General features: G+C 39.1%; 1 protein-coding gene across 2 annotated transcripts in view; it reads right to left on the reverse strand.

The window, feature by feature from the left end:
- apaf1 (apoptotic peptidase activating factor 1) overlaps window positions 1–18,027 on the reverse strand; it is a 274,267-nt gene that overhangs the window by 110,207 nt on the left and 146,033 nt on the right. For both annotated transcript variants that reach the window (XM_059987521.1, XM_059987522.1), the window contains exons 18-20: window positions 14,543–14,671; window positions 11,952–12,077; window positions 6,874–6,993 (exon numbers count right to left, since the gene is read on the reverse strand). In XM_059987521.1, coding sequence (XP_059843504.1) covers window positions 6,874–6,993; window positions 11,952–12,077; window positions 14,543–14,671 — 375 coding nt within the window. The remainder of the gene's footprint in view (window positions 1–6,873; window positions 6,994–11,951; window positions 12,078–14,542; window positions 14,672–18,027) is intronic.

Here is an 18,027-nt window from a genome sequence, read left to right on the forward strand (position 1 = left end):
CCCTGCGATATTTATTCCTCTCTCTGGTGAATGTTGTGTCTGCAAGCTTTGCTGTGTTTTTGCCCTGCTAATATGATAAACTGAGATCGAGGCTTGGGCCCACGCTGGCTGTTCTGGAGGGTGGACCTAAGGACTCAGTCTGGTTCGAAATGTCATTTGCCCCTACTGTTTGCATGATGTGTATGTGTGCATCTTTTTCCTTTCTCTTTTTTTTGGGTTCTTCGAGTTTCTTGCTTTGTGGCTGCCTGTAAGCAAACAAATCTCAAGGCATATAATTTACAAATTCTTTGAAAATAAATATACTTTGAATCTTTGACTCAACTTGCACATTAACCTTTAGGGTATCCTACATTACACCTCTGATTTCTGAATTCCCTTCCACTTATAAAATAATCTTTATTTCTTTACCAAAGTGCATGACCATACACTTCCCTACGATGTACTCCAGTTGATACTCCTTTGCCCAATCACCCAACCTGTCCAACTTCTCTCATAGACTCTTTGTCAGTACCACCTGCTCCTTCACTGCAAGGTTTTTTATCATGTGCAAACTTCGACATATTCATATGAATTAATTTGGCCTTTTCCAGACCTTCTCTCTGCTTATTCTTGTTCAGGTATGGAGTTCCGGAGTTCTTTGACACTATCATATACTTATAAACTGTTATTATTGCCCATGTTAGTTTAGTTTAGTGTTTTTTTTTCAATATATATTCTTTTTTATATATTTTCAAATTTTTTTTCTTTTTCTTTTGACGATTATTTTTGTTTTTTTTTCATATATAATTATATAGACTTGATTGATTAATGTACTTTTTTTGTTGCTGTTTAATAGGATATTATTATCTTATTATTAATGTAATTTCAAGTCTATTGTATTTATAACCTATTCATTATTATGTTATGTTTTTTTAATATTTATATGAAACTCAATAAAAAGATTGAAAAAGAAAGAAAGACAAACTTGGCCACAAAGTCACCACTTCTGCGATCTAGATCATTAATGTATAACATGAAAAATTGCAGAACCGAAACCCTATACAACACCACTAATTGCCAGTAGCCAAACAAAAAAGCTCCTTTTATTTCCACTCTTTGTTTCTGCCAGTCAGCCAAACATTTATCCATTTCAGTACTTTACCTTACTACCATAGTCTCCTATGTTGTTTAGCAGCATTGTGCAGTACCTCCTCAAAAGGCTTCTGAAAATACAAGTAAACAACACTTACTGACTCATTGTCTATCCTATGTATTACTTCTTCAAATAGCTCCTACAGATCCGTCAGGCAAGATCTCCTCTTAAGGAAACTATGCTGATTCTGGCCTATTTTACCATGTGCTTCCAAATACAGTTGAAACTGATGCATTGGGCCAGCAGCCACTTATTTGGGACAACCTTTAAACAACCATAGAAACATAGGCTGGGACTCCTTTTATTTATTTGAGTCAGGAAACTATTGCCAGAGTTGTTAACTAGTGTCAGTTGCGTGCATGTCATGTGGCCATTAGACACTACACCACGCATGTGAGTTCAAAAAGCAGTAATTTTTGTCACTGATAGTTGGCGAGTAACAAGCAGTAAGGCAATTTAAAACTGTTTTACTCAATGCAGTTTCAAGCATTCAGGCTTGGAGATGCCAGAAAAAGACAGGAGTGAAAAACAAGACGAGTGAATCTGCAGATGCTGGAAATAAATAAAAACACAAAATGCTGGCAGAACCCAGCAGGCCAGACAGCATCCATGGGAGGAGGAAGTAACGATGTTTTGGGCCGAAACCCTTCATCAGAAGTCAAATGATTTCACTACTTCAACAAGTTAGGACCTATGAAGAATTTGAAGCTATCAACATTCATCTTGACTGTTACAATGAAAATGAAGATTCGGAGGATGCAATTATCGAAAGCATTCTATGAATGTAATCTATTATCTGCACTAGGTGTCTGTGCTGATTTTGTTCATTTATTCAATCTTTTGTTCAATCAAAAGAACACAGCAGCGTACACTGGATTAATTCCTCCATCAATAACAATTAGGAACTAATTCAATTTTGTAGTACTGTAGTAGTTTTCCTAGTGTTCTAACTTCATGTAGAACATGAAGTTCTACATTAAGCAGAACACTAGGAAATGTACATAATTTGGTACTCAGTTAAATGGTAGTTTGTCTGTTTTATACCTTTTTAACGGTTTCTGTGGAACTTTGGCTAATTGAGGCAGCTGCTAAATTTGGCCAAAATGGACTAGCCTTGCTGTGTCCCAATTAACTGGAATCCACTGCATTCAAAACCTCCTCCTTAATAATGGATTCTTTACCAAAGATGAAAGTCAGGCTAAATAGCCTGTAAGTTCCTACCTTTTTCCTCCCTTTTTTCTTAATTAGTGTGACAACAGTGATTTTCCAGCTCTCTGGATTCACTCCTGAGTCTACTGATTCTTGACAGATCATTCCTAATATCTCCACCATCTCTTCATCCACCTCTTTCAGAATCCTGGAATGTTGTCTATCCAGTCCAAGTGACTTAGCCACCTTCAGGTCTTTTAGCTTCTCAAGTACTTTCCTAGATGTAGTGACTAGACCAGGGGTGGGCAAACTTTTTGACTTGTGGGCCACAAAGGGTTCTAAAATTTGACAGGGGGGCCGGACCAGGAGCAGATGGACGGAGTGTTTTGGTAATACACCTCATAAGAGAAAATAAAATATCATGGGATATGTAGAAAACATGTGCTTTAATTTCAATTGAAAATGAACAAATGCATTACAACAAAATATCTGTCTTTGAAGTCCCATGGTATTTAGCTATTTATTGAAATGACTTTTAAAACACTGAAAATTAAATGAATAAAATACAGCTTTTTTAAATAGTAACAGTTATTATTTTAAAGCACTGAAAGTTCTGTTATCCTTCAAGATATTATCATCATTACTCTCCTCCTGTCTGTCTTTATTTCAAAAACGGTAGGAGATGCAGGTCTACTTGTTCTGCTCCTTCTTATTCAATTGTCCCGTGCCAAAACTCAACAACGACCAGCACAAGGACAGAACAGTGACAGCGCGCCAGTATGTGGAGCGCGTTATTTGATCTGGAGCGCATTTTTTATTTTGAGAACATACGTGCACCTGCGCACTACTCATGTCCATCACTTAACAGAAATGACATGTAACATGTAAGGCTTATTGAAAAAAATATTTTCAAATGCATTTTTTACATAACACAACGAAGAAACTTAATTTTAATTTCAGAGGGAACAGTGTTGTTGGTCTCCCTTTTTAGCCAGCGCATCAAAGTCTGGATTTAGTTTTGTTGTGGCGATTCTCAGGATGGATCTGAGGTGTTGGTCAGTTGGATCTGTGGCTGGCTTTGTTGATGTTCATGACGCTGAACGCCTGTTTACACAAATAGGTCGAGCCGAACAAAGAGTAAAGCGCAAATGTGGAGTAATACGCTGCACCTCAACAAAGGTCAATGTATATAGAGTGCGTCATCTATTGGGAAAACGCCAGAATTGCGGGGAAAAAACGTTAACAAGGTTTATTAATATAATTTCATCGAGTTCTGTGGGCCGGATTAAAAAGCTTAACGGGCCGCATATGGCCCCTGGGCCGTAGTTTGCCTATGCCTGGACTAGACTCACTTCTGTCCCTGACTCTATCAAATTTGTGGCACATTGCCGGTGTCTTTCATAGTGAAGACCGATGCAAAATACTTATTCTGTTCATCGCCATTTCTTTGTTCCCCATTACTACCTCTCCAGTGACATTTTCCAACAATCCAATGTCTACTCTTGCCTCTCTGTTACACTATATATATATAAAGAAAAACTTTTGATATCCTCTTTTATATTTGTTGCTATCTTACATTCATATTTCATTTTTTCCTCCATGTATTGCTTTTTTAATTTGCCTTCTAACAGTTTTTAAAAGCCTCCCAACTGTTCTGGTTTCCCACTAATTTTTGTATTATTGTATGTCCTCTCTTTTGCTTTTATGCTGTATTTAATTTCCCTTGTCAACCATGGTTGCCACATCTTCCCCTTTAGAATACTTCTTCGGGATGAGTTAGTTTCTCTGAAACATTTTATGCTAATTTCTTCCAGCACGTCATTTAATCTTACCTATTGGTGTCCATTAATTTCAAGCTTTTTTGTGAAATACAAAACAGGGTCTTGGCCTGAAACATCAACTGTTTACTCTTTTCCATAGATGCTGCATGACCTGCTGAGTTCCTTGTGGATATGGAGAGGATATATATTGAGAGTGTCTAGGATCAGAAGGCACAGCCTCAGATTAAAGGTCATCACTTTAGAACATAGATGAGGAAAAATTTATTTCACTAGAGGGTGGTGAATATGTGGAATTCATTACCACAGACAGCTGCAGATGTCAAGAATTCTTAATCCTTGGGCTTTCCTTGATTTAATATAATCTTTTTTCCCTCAGATTCAAGAATGTCTTGCTTTGCTCAAGTTTTGAAAATTTTGAGGTGACTGATGTGGCCAATATCAGAACTAAACTCTTCTACAAGGTGAGAGAGCAGAAATGTCTGAGTGGTGTTTTCTTTATTCTGTTCTTCTGTGTGGTTACCATGTATGTACTCCAGGTTCTCAACACCATCCTGAATGTTCATTCTCCATTTTTAGTAGTCTTCAGCCAGGGATTACGCAGGGTTAATGGGAATGTTGAGCTTTCTCAAGGAGGCTTAAAGCATACCCTTGAGTTTCTTCCCATGTCCAATCCATATTCTCTTCCTGTTCCAGAGCTCAAAATGTGTTTCAAGATTCTGGTTTTGAGGCAAGTGAACAGTGTGCCCTGCCAGTTGAACAGACAGAGTGGAATTAGTCCTCAGCGCTGGTGGTGTCAGACCAGGTGTATGGACACTGAGGCACTTATCTCTTCCAGTAAATTTGAAGGATCTTGCAGAGACAGCATTGATACCATCTTTTCAGTGCCTCAAGTGTTTGCTGAAGGCAATCCGTGTTTCAGAAGCATAAAGCAGGGCACTGATCACTGCTGGCCAGGATACCATGAAGGCTGTACTTGGTCTGAGAGTTTGACCTTCACAAAGTTTTTTCCACATTAAATGAAGTTATGCTAATGCACTGAAGCAAACGATGAATTCCTTCACTAATGTCCACCTTTCAAAGAGTGTGCTCCTGAGATACAGCAACTAGTCCACGTTTCCCAGCACCTCACACAAACCTTTACTGACGGAGGACAGTGTTTTCCACTGTAAGCACATAGGTAGAAGACCTTACTTTTACTGAATCGAGCATGGGATCCATTCTCCAATATGCTTCAATGGATGAGCCGAGGTACCTTGAAGCCCAGCTTCTGAGAATGTGCAGATATTAGTGTTGTCTGCATCCCACAGTTTAGCTACTGAGGTTTGGGTGACCTTGTTTCTGGAGTGTACTTGCTGCTTTCAATTAATTCTGAACATTAGCTTCATTGCTGTGACAAGCAAGCAGCACAAATGCAGAAAGAATTTGACAGAAGTGTCAGTGCAAATATGTACTTGTGTACTTGTTTGTAATTGGTGTTCACTAAGATTGGCTCCATTATAGAGCCTTTGATTAGGATGCTACCCTGCAATTGCAAACTAGGACAAGTGTTTGTGGCTGCCAAATCTGACTAATGTGTTCCACAATCCATACCAAGTGATGGAGTCAAAGTTTTCTGAAGTGTCTTTCCAACTCAAGACTCATACAGTTATTGATGGTTTTGTTTAGATTTAAGATCCTGGTTTCAGTTTGAATTAAATCACTTTAAGCTTGATACAAAATTCAATCACATTAGAATAACTTATTTTTGAAATTAAATGAAAACTGCATACTGAAATAAGATTTGTATATATCCATCACCTTTATAACTATATTCAGTAAATTAGTCCTAACAGCAAACCAGCATATGATCTCATCTGCAAACCAACTTTGATTACTTCCTCTTCAGCTCAGAATCTGAATCTTATACTGGCATTTGTCATGAAATTTATTAAGCAGCAGCAGTGTATTGCAACTCATAATACAACATTACCATTGTCTTGTATACTTTCTCGAGTTTATTATCTGTAACTTGCAGTATGTAGACACACACACACACAGTGCAAAAAGAGAGAAAAAGTGAGGTGGTGTTTGTGGGTTCAATGTCCATTCACAAATCTGATGGCAGAGGGGAAGAAGCTGTTCCTGAATCATTCAATGTGTGTCTTCAGCCTCCTGTACCTCCTTTCTGACAATCCCAATGAGAAGGGGGCATGTCCTGGATGATACTGGTCCTTAATTATGGACGCTGCCTTTTTGAGGCATCGCTCCATGATGAGGTTCAGGATGCTGGAGAATGGGGAGGCTTGTACCCATGATGGAGCTGATTCAGTTCACAACTATCTGGAGCTTATTTCAATCCAGTGCAGTGCCCTCCCCATCAGATGGTGATTCAGCCTGTTAGAATGCTCTCCACAGTACACTGTAGAAAGTGGCAAAGGTTTTTGCAACATACTGAATTTTGTCAAACTCCTAATGAAATATAGCCACTGTCATGCCTTCTTTGTAACTGCTTTGTCGCTTTCCTTTCATTGGTCTTTTCTTCTCTGCATTAAGTATTCCTCCTTGTGTTCCAAAGAGTTTAAATGCCACTACATTTGAAGTATACAGCGAATAGAAAATGAAGCAATTGAAGGACATTTAAATTGATGATTTTTGTTTAGAAAGATATTAGTTGCTCTCAGTTTCTCCTTTTTTTTGAATCAGCAAATGGAAATAGCAAATAGACGGTCTGGTCAGATCTAATATATTGGCTGGTCTGAGAAAAGCTGCTTAAATTAACAATACAGAGAATCCAATTCATAACCTTCCTATTAGAAACAAAAAAATGCTTACCTGTAAACATTTTTTATTATCAGATACTAGAACAAAAGTTTCATTCTGTTGGAAGATTGCATCCATGCATTGTATCAAAGAAACAGCAGAGGAACTATGCACTTTATTTGTCTCCCATAGCTGTCAAAACAAAATATAATTTAAGTGTTATAACCAGAAGATTCATGAATTATTTCACTGCTCTAGCCTAATATCCACACAATACAACCAATCTACTGAAACCAAATGACATTAAGTTTCAAAAAAAAGTTTAGAAGATATTAAAGTGATATTGGAAAAACTGAACACCATCTTACTGGTAAGTAAGCTATTTGATATCTAAAAAAAAACAAGTCAGAGGAAAGTAGAAGACATTACAACTTTTGAGATAACATAAAATATAATGCTTCACTATGAAAAAGTTTATAGTGTAATGCAGAAACTAATGAGTTCAAAATCAATGAATCTGTGCATCACTGAAAAAGTTGCCTGAAAACTAATTACCATAAAGTTGTCCTGGTTACCATAAATTACCATAAATTTGTCCCGGTGAGGAGGATAAGGAATGGTAGGGTGAAAGAACCATGGGTGACAAGTCAAGTGGAAAATCTAGTCAGGTGGAAGAAGGCAGCATACATGAGGTTTAGGAAGCAGGGATCAGATGGGTCTATTGAGGAATATAGGGTAGCAAAAAAGGAGATTAAGAAGGGACTGAGTAGAGCAAGAAGGGGGCATGAGAAGGCCTTGGCGAGTGGGGTAAAGGAAAACCCCAAGGCATTCTTCAATTATGTGAAGAACAAAAGGATGACAGGAGTGAAGGTAGGACCAATTAGAGATAAAAGTGGGAAGATGTGCCTGGAGGCTGTGGAAGTGGGCGAGGTCCTCAATGAATACTTCTCTTCAGTATTCACCACTGAGAGGGTACTTGATGACGGTGAGGACAATATGAGTGAGGTTGATGTTCTGGAGCATGTTGATATTAAGGGAGAGGAGGTGTTGGAGTTGTTAAAATACATTAGGACGGATAAGTGCCTGGGGCCTGATGGAATATTCCCCAGGCTGCTCCACGAGGCAAGGGAAGAGATTGCTGAACCTCTGGCTAGGATCTCTATGTCCTCGTTGTCCACTGGAATGGTACCGGAGGATTGGAGGGAGGCGAATGTTGTCCCCTTGTTCAAAAAGGGTAGTAGGGATAGTCCAGGTAATTATAGACCAATGAGCCTTACGTCTGTGGTGGGAAAGCTGTTGGAAAAGATTCTTAGAGATAGGATCTATGAGCATTTAGAGAATCGTGGTCTGATCAGGGACAGTCAGCATGGCTTTGTGAAGGGCAGATCGTGCCTAACAAGCCTGATAGAGTTCTTTGAGGTGGTGACCAGGCATATAGATGAGGGTAGTGTAGTGGATGTGATCTACATGGATTTTAGTAAGGCATTTGACAAGGTTCCACATGGTAGGCTTATTCAGAAAGTCAGAAGGCATGGGATCCAGGGAAGTTTTGCCAGGTAGATTCAGAATTGGCTTCCTTGCAGAAGGCAGAGGGTCGTGGTGGAGGGAGTACATTCAGATTGGAGGGTTGTAACTAGTGGTGTACCACAAAGATCTGTTCTGGGACCTCTACTTTTTGTGATTTTTATTTACGACCCGGATGTGGGGGTAGAAGAGTGGGTTGGCAAGTTTGCAGACGACACAAAGGTTGGTGGGGGTGTGGATAATGTTGAGGATTGTCAAAGATTGCAGAGAGACATTGATAGGATGCAAAAGTGGGCTGAGAAGTGGCAAATGGAGTTCAACCCGGAGAACTATGAGGTGGTACACTTTGGGAGGACAAACTCCAAGGCAGAGTACAAAGTAAATGGCAGGATACTTGGTAGTGTGGAGGAGCAGAGGGATCTGGGGGTACATGTCCACAGATCCCTGAAAGTTGCCTCACAGGTAGTTAGGGTAGTTAAGAAAGCTTACAGGGTGTTAGCTTTTATAAGACGAGGGATAGAGTTTAAGAGACTTGATATAATGATTCAGCTCTATAAAACTCTAGTTAGGCCACACTTGGAGTACTGTGTCCAGTTCTGGTCGCCTCAGTATAGGAAGGATGTGGAAACATTGGAAAGGGTACAGGGGAGATTTACCAGGATGCTGCCTGGTTTAGAGAGTATAGATTATGATCAGAGATTAAGGGAGCTAGGGCTTTACTCTTTGGAGAGGAGGAGGATGAGAGGAGACATGATAGAGGTGTACAAGATATTAAGAGAAATAGACAGAGTGGACAGTCAGCGCCTCTTCCCTAGGGAACCACTGCTCAGTACAAGAGGACATGGCTTTAAGGTAAGGGGAGGGAAGTTCAAGGGGGATATTAGAGGAAGGCTTTTCACTCAGAGAGTGTTTGGTGCGTGGAATGCACTGCCTGAGTCAGTGGTGGAGGCAGATACACTAGTGAAGTTTAAGAGACTACTAGACAGGTATATGGAGGAATTTAAGGTGGGGGGTTATATGGGAGGCAGGATTTGAGGGTTGGCACAACATTGTGGGCCGAAGGGTTCTATGTTCTATGACCACCAGATTAGGCTCAATAGAGTGGATGTGGAGATGTTTCCTATGGTGGTGGAGTCTAGGACCAGAGGACATAGCATAAGAATAGAGGGATGTCCACTTAGACGGAGATGAGGAGGTATTTCTTTAACCAGACAGTGGTGAATCTGTGGAGGCCAAATCATTAGGCACCCTTAAGGCAGAGGTTGGTAAGATTCTTGATTAGAGCATGAAGGGTTACAGGGAGAAGGCAGGACGTTGGGGCTGAGAGGGAAATGGCCATTTAATCAGCTAACATGAAGTGGTGGAGGCACACTCAATGGGCCAAATGGCCTAATTCTGCTCCAATGGTCTTATTAGCGAATATTCTACCATTAATCAGTAAGCTCAAGCACTTCATTTACTTGAAAAGACAGAAAGAAGCTCATTCACTTATTTATGTCGTTCCAGTGTTCCCTCCCTTTCATCTAAAGAGGGAATACTTTACAGTGCAAGTTTTTCCTGACAAGACGATAATACTAACAATGTTTAGTCCACCATATAACAAAGTAAATGGCTAGATCTGCCCACGGTATTTCAGAAGTGCTAAAATTAGTTTTGACTTTGAATGGAGTTCATCAATAGCAAACTCCATTCAAATGAACCTCCTTTTCATTGCAGGTTGAAGGTGGTGAAATATAATGAGATTTGTCATCAGAATACACAGTCTTTAGAATAAAAATCAGTAGATTTTACTACTGATGAAAGTCTGCTGAACTGCAGATCATTTCAGAAAGGATGAAGCACTCGTGTTACAACACGAAGGTGTAACAAGGCAGTTTCTTTCATCTATTCAATAACTTCATAGGATGAAAGAGACAAAGGGAATCTGTGCAACCAAGCAATTTGAACAGCTCGACTTCTAAGTTGGCATGCGACAGCAATCCAAAATATGCAGTCAAGTGGAAATACAAAAAACTTCAAAATAATGTTTTTTATTATCCTTCTGAATATTATGGACAGATGCAGTCATGCACTTGTGACAGAGGGAGTGGAACGAAGTTTCACCAGTTTAGTTTTTAAGATGTCAGGTTTTTCATATCTGACAGCCAAAAGACTGGGCCTGAACTGTCTAAGGCAAGGGTTCCCAACAGTTTTTTATGCCACAGACCCCTACCATTAACCAAGGGGTCTGTGGACCCCAGGTTGCAAACCTCTGGTCTAATGTTTACACAAATGAAAGATGTTTTCATTGATACATACAAAAATGTTCTGGGGCTCAACAGGGTAGAAGTTGAGCTGGTGTTTCATATGAATAAGAGATCACTTTCTGAGAAAAGGTCAGTCTTCCTAGTAGAGATGAGGAGAAACTTCTTCGCCCTGGCATTCGTGAATCATTGAAATTCTCTTTCTAAAAGGACCGTGAGGAAACACTAGTTGAATATTTGGAACAGAAACTGATTGGTTTTTAAACACTAAGAGAATCATTGGATTTGCAGTTTGTGACACTGAGGTAAGTTCAGCCATGATCAAACTGAATGGTAGAGAAGGCATGAGGAGCATTTTCCTGGAAAAACAAAATTCCTGTAGAAAATTAGATCTCTATAAGCAGTAAATTTCACCAAAGTTTTATTAGTGATGAGAATAGCAAATCTGAAACAGTTTAAAATTATAGGTTGGTGAGAAAATCATGAGACTGGCTAAACTGTGGACATCAGGTTTAGTTGAGCTGAAATTTGCAGTTTGGAGGACAGGAGGCCAACAGATCTTCAGAATTCCGGATAATAACAGTATGGTGCTGAAGGCAGGTACAAAGTTGTGCAATGCTACAAAGACAAATGTATCATTATTTTTGTCAGGTATGGGATTAGTTGAATTCTGATTCAAGATGAAGTTGGATACAGGGGCAGGAAATACAGCCTGATTTAGCTTGAGACAATGAGTGGGAAGGAACTAAGAGTACATCAAATAGGAGAAGCTATGAAGGACTGATTGATAGATAGTAGTCAATTAATCATACCAGCAATACTTGAACTAAATGTAAAAATCTTACACAATAATAAAACTTTTAAGTTACATTATATCCTCACATTGATAAAAACTGCAGATCATTTACATGTTATTACAAGTCTGACAGCTCAACCTTATACATGTTTCTTGTGGTTGCTCAATCTAATATATACAACATAAAGGTCATTCCTGAGAATGAGAAATGCTTTCCCTCAAATTTGCTGAGAGGGGAAGGCACAGACGATAAAAAATATAACATTTGCTACAAATCTCTTTTCAAAATCGTTTTTTCCTTTGGTGATATTATTCCAGTACACATGCTTCTCTCAGAGATTAACCACATACAATTTTACTGTACATCTGAAAACCTGGAGAATAATTTTAAATGCAACAGAAGCAAATAGGTAACATATTGTGGGAAGATGGAGCAATTATCATTTGGGAGATATTGAGATGGATGGCTCTTTGTTCCAAAATGACGTTTTTGCAGAATTGAAACTAACCAAAGCAACACTGTATGTATAGTTATTGTGCATAGTGTTTTTTTCATTCACAGAATAATTTATTAAAATCTTACCTACCCTAACAGTTTGGTCATCTGAAGAGGACAATAATTTTGAACCATCACGTGAAAATTGAACACAATGAACCCAGCTCAAGTGTCCACTGCAGTCAGCCACTCTCTTAAACGATGCCATGTCCCATAACTAGAAGGAATTGAACAAAAATATTAAATGCATTGGTTAATTTTGTTCATATCACAATTTAAGAGATTGTAATTCACTGATTTTGAATGTAAAAGTGAGATGTAAATTAGTTTAATCAAACTGCCACACAGCCAGCTCTTCCAGGAATGAGGTGACAAAGTGGACGCAAGAGCTGATAGTTCAAGGCAGTGAGTGATTTTTTACAGCAATCCTAAAGTATCAAGATCATGATCCCTCAAGGAAGCCCTTGGGCAACTGAGGCCTCTCTCACCAATGGTGAACTTTTCTCTTGACTTCCAATCAGGAGCTATCCCCAGCTCAGCAGACCACAATTTCTAGCTTCAATCCTCTGCCAAGAGAATTACTCAAAAGTATGCCTAGCATTTTGATGCCACTGGCTCCCCACCAGGCAACTGGGCAGTTGGAAAATAGAAGATGAGATCCTGCAGTTTACTTCAGCAGGAAATTGCAGCTGATTTCTCCCCACTCCAAATCTATCCCCTCTATAAATATTCATGCCCATGGACTGGGAAACGCTGCTGATGTCAGAGACTTTGGAAAGTGGTTTGATAGTTATGTATGTGCTCCCACAAGGATTCATGGAATGTAACCCAACGAATAGGCTCGTTGGAAAAGTGTGAAGCATAGGAGTATGGTTCTAAATCAATAAATTATATGAAGAAAATACAATAAAATTCAAAAAGCCTAATCATTTTTAAATAGCAAGAAAACTAAGGACTGATAATTCAAGATAGAAAAGTGGAAGATTGCTGCAACAGTGGGCAAGAAAATAAAAGGGAACATTGAATCGTAACAATCACAGAAACCAAGAGATTTAATAAACAAATCTACAAAACTATGAGCATTCTATGTGCAATGTGGAAGTCATGACAATATACAGGGTTTTATTAGGAGAGAGATAATCCAGTGCAGTTAAAAAGGAATGATCTCATTAATTTTATTTTGATTATTTTTCTGAACTTTAAAAAGGCAGATGACACAAAGGCACTGCAGATGGTGTGTCTATCACATAGTTCCAGTGACACAGTTATAGTCCTGACCTCTGATGCTGCCTGCATGGAATTTCCATGGTCTCCTGGTGACCATGCTGATGCCCCAACTTGGACATGCTGGTCTACTGACTCTGTAAACTTCCCTGAATGTTGGGGAGTGAAAGGAGAACCAGGAGTAGTTGCTGGGTATATGAGAGAAAACAGGCTACAGAGAAATAGGCGGTGAAATGGGAATGCCCTGAGAACCAGCAGAGGCATGCTGGGCCAAATGGCCTCGCGCTATGCCATTTTGAAATCTGAAACTTGATGCTGTTCGTCAGAGAGCACCAGGAGTTAGACCCAGCAATAACAATTGAAAAGTCTTATATTTCTAAGCAAGATGGTGTAACACTGAGGATAATCTACAGGTGGTACTATCCCCAGAATGGTCTGTAGCTCTAGTTAAAAGTAGAAGTGCCAAACTTATCTTTACCTCTTGCACTCTCTCTGCTTTCTGCAGGGATCACTCCCTCTGTTACTCCCTTGTCTATTCATCCCTCCCTACTAATCTCCCTTCAGGAACTTATGCCTGCAAGTGGCCGAAGTGTTACACCTGCCTATTCACCTCCTTCCTCACCGCCATTCAGTGCTCGACACAGTCCTTCCAAGTGAGGTAACGCCTCACCTGAAACCTGCTGGAGTTGTCTGTTGTGTCCTGTGCTCCTCTACACTGGTGAGATCCATTGTAAATTCGGGGAGCCGTTTCATCAAGCACCTCTGCTCCATCTGCCAAAGGCTGAACTTCCGTGTGGCCCAATATTTTAAATCTGAGTCCCATTCCTGTGCCAAAATGTGCTGCCCCAGTTAAAAGCAGTAGTATTTCCGCCCTCACAGAAATGAAAACCAATAATAATACAAGGTAACAGAAATTTAGAGTATGAGGAAATGCTATGGTTCAATATTTAGATACGGGAATGTAAGGGCACTATCATGATAGGTAGTATCAAAATTCTTCCTGTGATATTACTATGAATGAAATTGCAAGGGACAGAGGTTAAATAAAAGTATTAAAACACAATGAGCTGAGCCACAATATAAAAATGTCTCAGTTAGGATGATCCCTAAGAAAAAAAGAGATGGATTGATCATGTCATGTTTCTCATGACTTAATCCTGAAATACTCGGCAACATTTTCTTATGAAACTAAAGTACAAAATTTCACTCAATGATTTCTGACATGTCCCTCCCAACCTTGAAGTCATTTCATTTTGGTTTGTGGGTCCTTTTCCCAAACCAATATCAGCGTCCAAGCCTTTCACTGTTTCTGACCTCTGCCCTGCAACACTCTTCTGAACACCCATCCATTACTCAAAGCAAAGTTAAGCTTTCACTTACAACAGTTAGTTTGGTGTCTCCGGAGTGTTTGCATTAATGACGCACATAAATGCACGTTTCTCAAGACCGTCCACTTACCTCAACAGAATTGTGAGACAAAGCCACAGCCAGCAATGGTCTGGTAGGAGAAATATCACAAGACTGAATAGTGCTGTAACGACTCATTGTTAATTCACGTATCAAGTCACCAGATATTACATTATATATCTGAAAAATAAAGTAAAATATTCTGGTAATAACAACTTGGGAAAAGATGCGTTAATAAATAAAAGTCAGTTTAATTAATAAGATGGGGGGGCTTAAAAAACTTACCCCTCCAAAATCCTTTAAATACATGCATTCAGAGATAATGAAAGCAACCAAGCCAAGAAAATGGCAAGTAAAGCAAAAACAGTAGGCATCAAAACTATTCTAGTGCTGCAAAATTCTTTCAGTATTTTTTGTGAACTGTAAATTTGTGATCCTCCACATGATGTTTTCAATCCCATTTATATACAGTACCGTGCAAAAGCCTTAGGCACATATACATCGCTAGGGTGCCTAATACATTTGCACAGTACTGCAATAATTTTATGTATTGCATTGTACTGCTGCAGAAAAAAAATAAATTTAATGACATATGTGAATGACGACAAACTCAATTCTGACACGCGTCTCTGCTGTGGACTAAGAATGGGAAAGGAGCAGGGTCAGGGGATCATGTTCGGAAAAAGGAAGGGGGAGGGAGCAGGAAGCACAAGAGAGACATTCTGTAATGACTAATAAATTGATTGGAATCAAAATACCTTGCCTGGTGACTCAGGGAGGGGTATGTCTGCCCCTATGCCACCCCCCCACAAGCCCCAGCACTCCTTCCCTGCCACCTGCCCCACCGCACTCCCATGACGCTTCACCCTTACCATTCCCAGCATCCTTTGCTCCTGCCAGATTTAAAAACTCGCTCTCTGCTCCTTGTTGACAAATTAAGCACTTTGCAAAAGTCTGAGGCACCCTAGCTATATATCTATATACCCAAGACTTTTGCATAGTATTGTAATCTCAACTAATTGATATACCTATCTACCTTGAAGTCAAAGTACATAATTAACGTAATTAACCTTGGATCTGTGAACTCCTGCTTCATCATACTACCTGTACATATCGTACAATAAGTATACATGAGATTAATACCGAAGGATATTTGGTCCAGTTCCATTTTTTGTTTAAAAAATATTACTTTTATTTACCCTAATATTTTCTGTGCTTCATTTACATTTTTGTGCCCATCCCGGAACGTGTTTCAATAATTGTGATGTTTCAAAGTGACCACTGAACAGACTTGAAGCAGGGGGCACTAAGGCAGTGTAGTGGTTAACGCAACACTATTACAGCTCGGGGTGTCAGAGTTCAATTCCAGCATGATCTGTATGGAATTTCCATAAATACTCCCGTGGAAAGCATGGTTTTCCTCAGGTCCTCCCACAGTCCAATGACATACCAGTTTAAATGGTCATTGTAAATTGTCCAGTGATTAAGGCTAGTGTTAAATCAGGGGCTGCTGGATGATGTGGCTCAGACCACATCGTGCTGCATCTCTAAATAAAATAAAAGAATCTCTTTGCTTGGTTTTCTTCTCACAGCAGAACCAAGGAAAAGGGAGAAAGTAAACTTTGTGATTTTAAAAAAATCTGTTGTCCTACAGAAATTGTAAAAATGTAATTGGCTCACAACTAAATACTAGTATTTCAGCATAGGTAACACTTAATATGATCAATGTGTTAGAAATTAATGGTTGATCAGTGCCACTTTTCTTTTAAAATAAAATTTGTTATGTTGGATTGCAAAGCAGAATATAGTTAAAATGATGGGAGGAGGGCTGGTTAATTTCCAAGCCACAATAAGCCAGTGTTCCCTTGCACTGGGTTTTGAGCCTCCCAGGCACTCTTTTCAGTACTAGACAATCTTTCTCTAGGCATCTTCTATAGACCTCTTTTTAAACTAATAACACACTTCCTGTACAAACTTTGTAACCAAAATGCTTACTAGTCAAACAACACAAGCACTTAGTGTCAGTCTTGCTGCTCACTATGTGATAGTTTCTTCTTTATCAGGAAAGGGCTTTAGGTTCACATTTTCAGGCACCTGCCTGGCTCACATGTGCACCAGAAGAAAGAAATTAAAATTGCTAATAGCAAACTTGCAATGTTATATCCCAGGTTGCAAGAAAATAGTGGTTAGATTCCTCCTGATAAATTCTTATCCCATTTCTCTCTCTGTAGAATTTTAAGTGATCGTCGACCACCTCCGTTGAAATAAAACTGCAACTAAGGTCTAGTGGCCTGGAGGGAAATATATGGATTTAAATTGTAAGGAGCCAGAGGAGAAAGTGCAGCTCATGAGAAAAGAAGCAGTATAAATGAGGAATGTGAGATCAACAGAACATTAGCCTGTCAAGATAAAGTAAAAGAACTAATAACAAGCATCAATAATTTTATGGGCTTTAAACTGCATCTTACTTTTCTGATATAAAGACAGATGGAAGACCATGATCACTGACGACACACAACATGCCACATAAGGATGGTGATGACAATGACTACTTTACTGAAATCTACTTTATACCTTGACAAACTTCTATAGATATGTGGTGGAAAGTGTGCTGACTGGCTGCATTATGGCCTGGTACGGGAACACCTGAGGGGAAAGTCTACAAAAGGTAGTGAATTGGGCCTACAGATCACGGGTAAAGTCCTTCCAGCTATTGAACTTATCTGCATGAAATGCTGTCATATGCAGCATCCATCAAAGATCTTCACCACCCAGGCCATGCACTTTTCTTGCTGCTGCCATCAGTTAGAAGGTACAGGAGCCTCAGGACTCACACCACCAGGTTCAAGAACAGTTACTACCCTCAACCATCAGACTCTTAACAAAAGAGGATGACCACACTCATCTCTTGAGATATTCCCACAACCAATAATCATGCCTTAAGGACTCTTTATCTTGTTATTTATTGCTGTTCATTTATATTTGCATTTGCACATCTTCTATGCTCTTGTTCTTTCATTGATCCTATTATAGTTACTATTCCATAGATTTACTGAGTACGCCCGAGGGAAAAAGAATCTTAGGGTTGTATGTGGTAACATGCATGTATTCTGATAATAAATTTTACTTTGTACCTTTAATTGACCAAATCAAGCAACTTGTTACCAGGTGGTCCCCATTATCTTTGTCATTGGTTGGTCAAATTAATGCTATTAAGATGATAGTATTACCCAAATTTTTATATTTATTCCAAGCATAACCAATTTTTATTCCTAAATCTTTTTTTGATACTATTGATTCCAAAATATCCTCGTATGTGTGGCAGAATAAAAATCCTAGTTTAAGCAAAAAATATTTACAGAAGCCTAAGAAGGAGGGTGGTTTGACTTTGCCAAACCTGAGATTTTACTATTGGGCAGTTAATATTTGATATTTAATATTTTGGACACAAGAATTGATTATAGCATCTTGCCCACAATGGGTAAATTTGGAATGTAAATCTGTACAAGATTTCTCATTGTTTTCTATTTTAGGAT

The sequence above is a fragment of the Hypanus sabinus genome, chromosome 13, assembly GCF_030144855.1.
Source record: "Hypanus sabinus isolate sHypSab1 chromosome 13, sHypSab1.hap1, whole genome shotgun sequence".
NCBI lineage: Eukaryota > Metazoa > Chordata > Chondrichthyes > Myliobatiformes > Dasyatidae > Hypanus > Hypanus sabinus.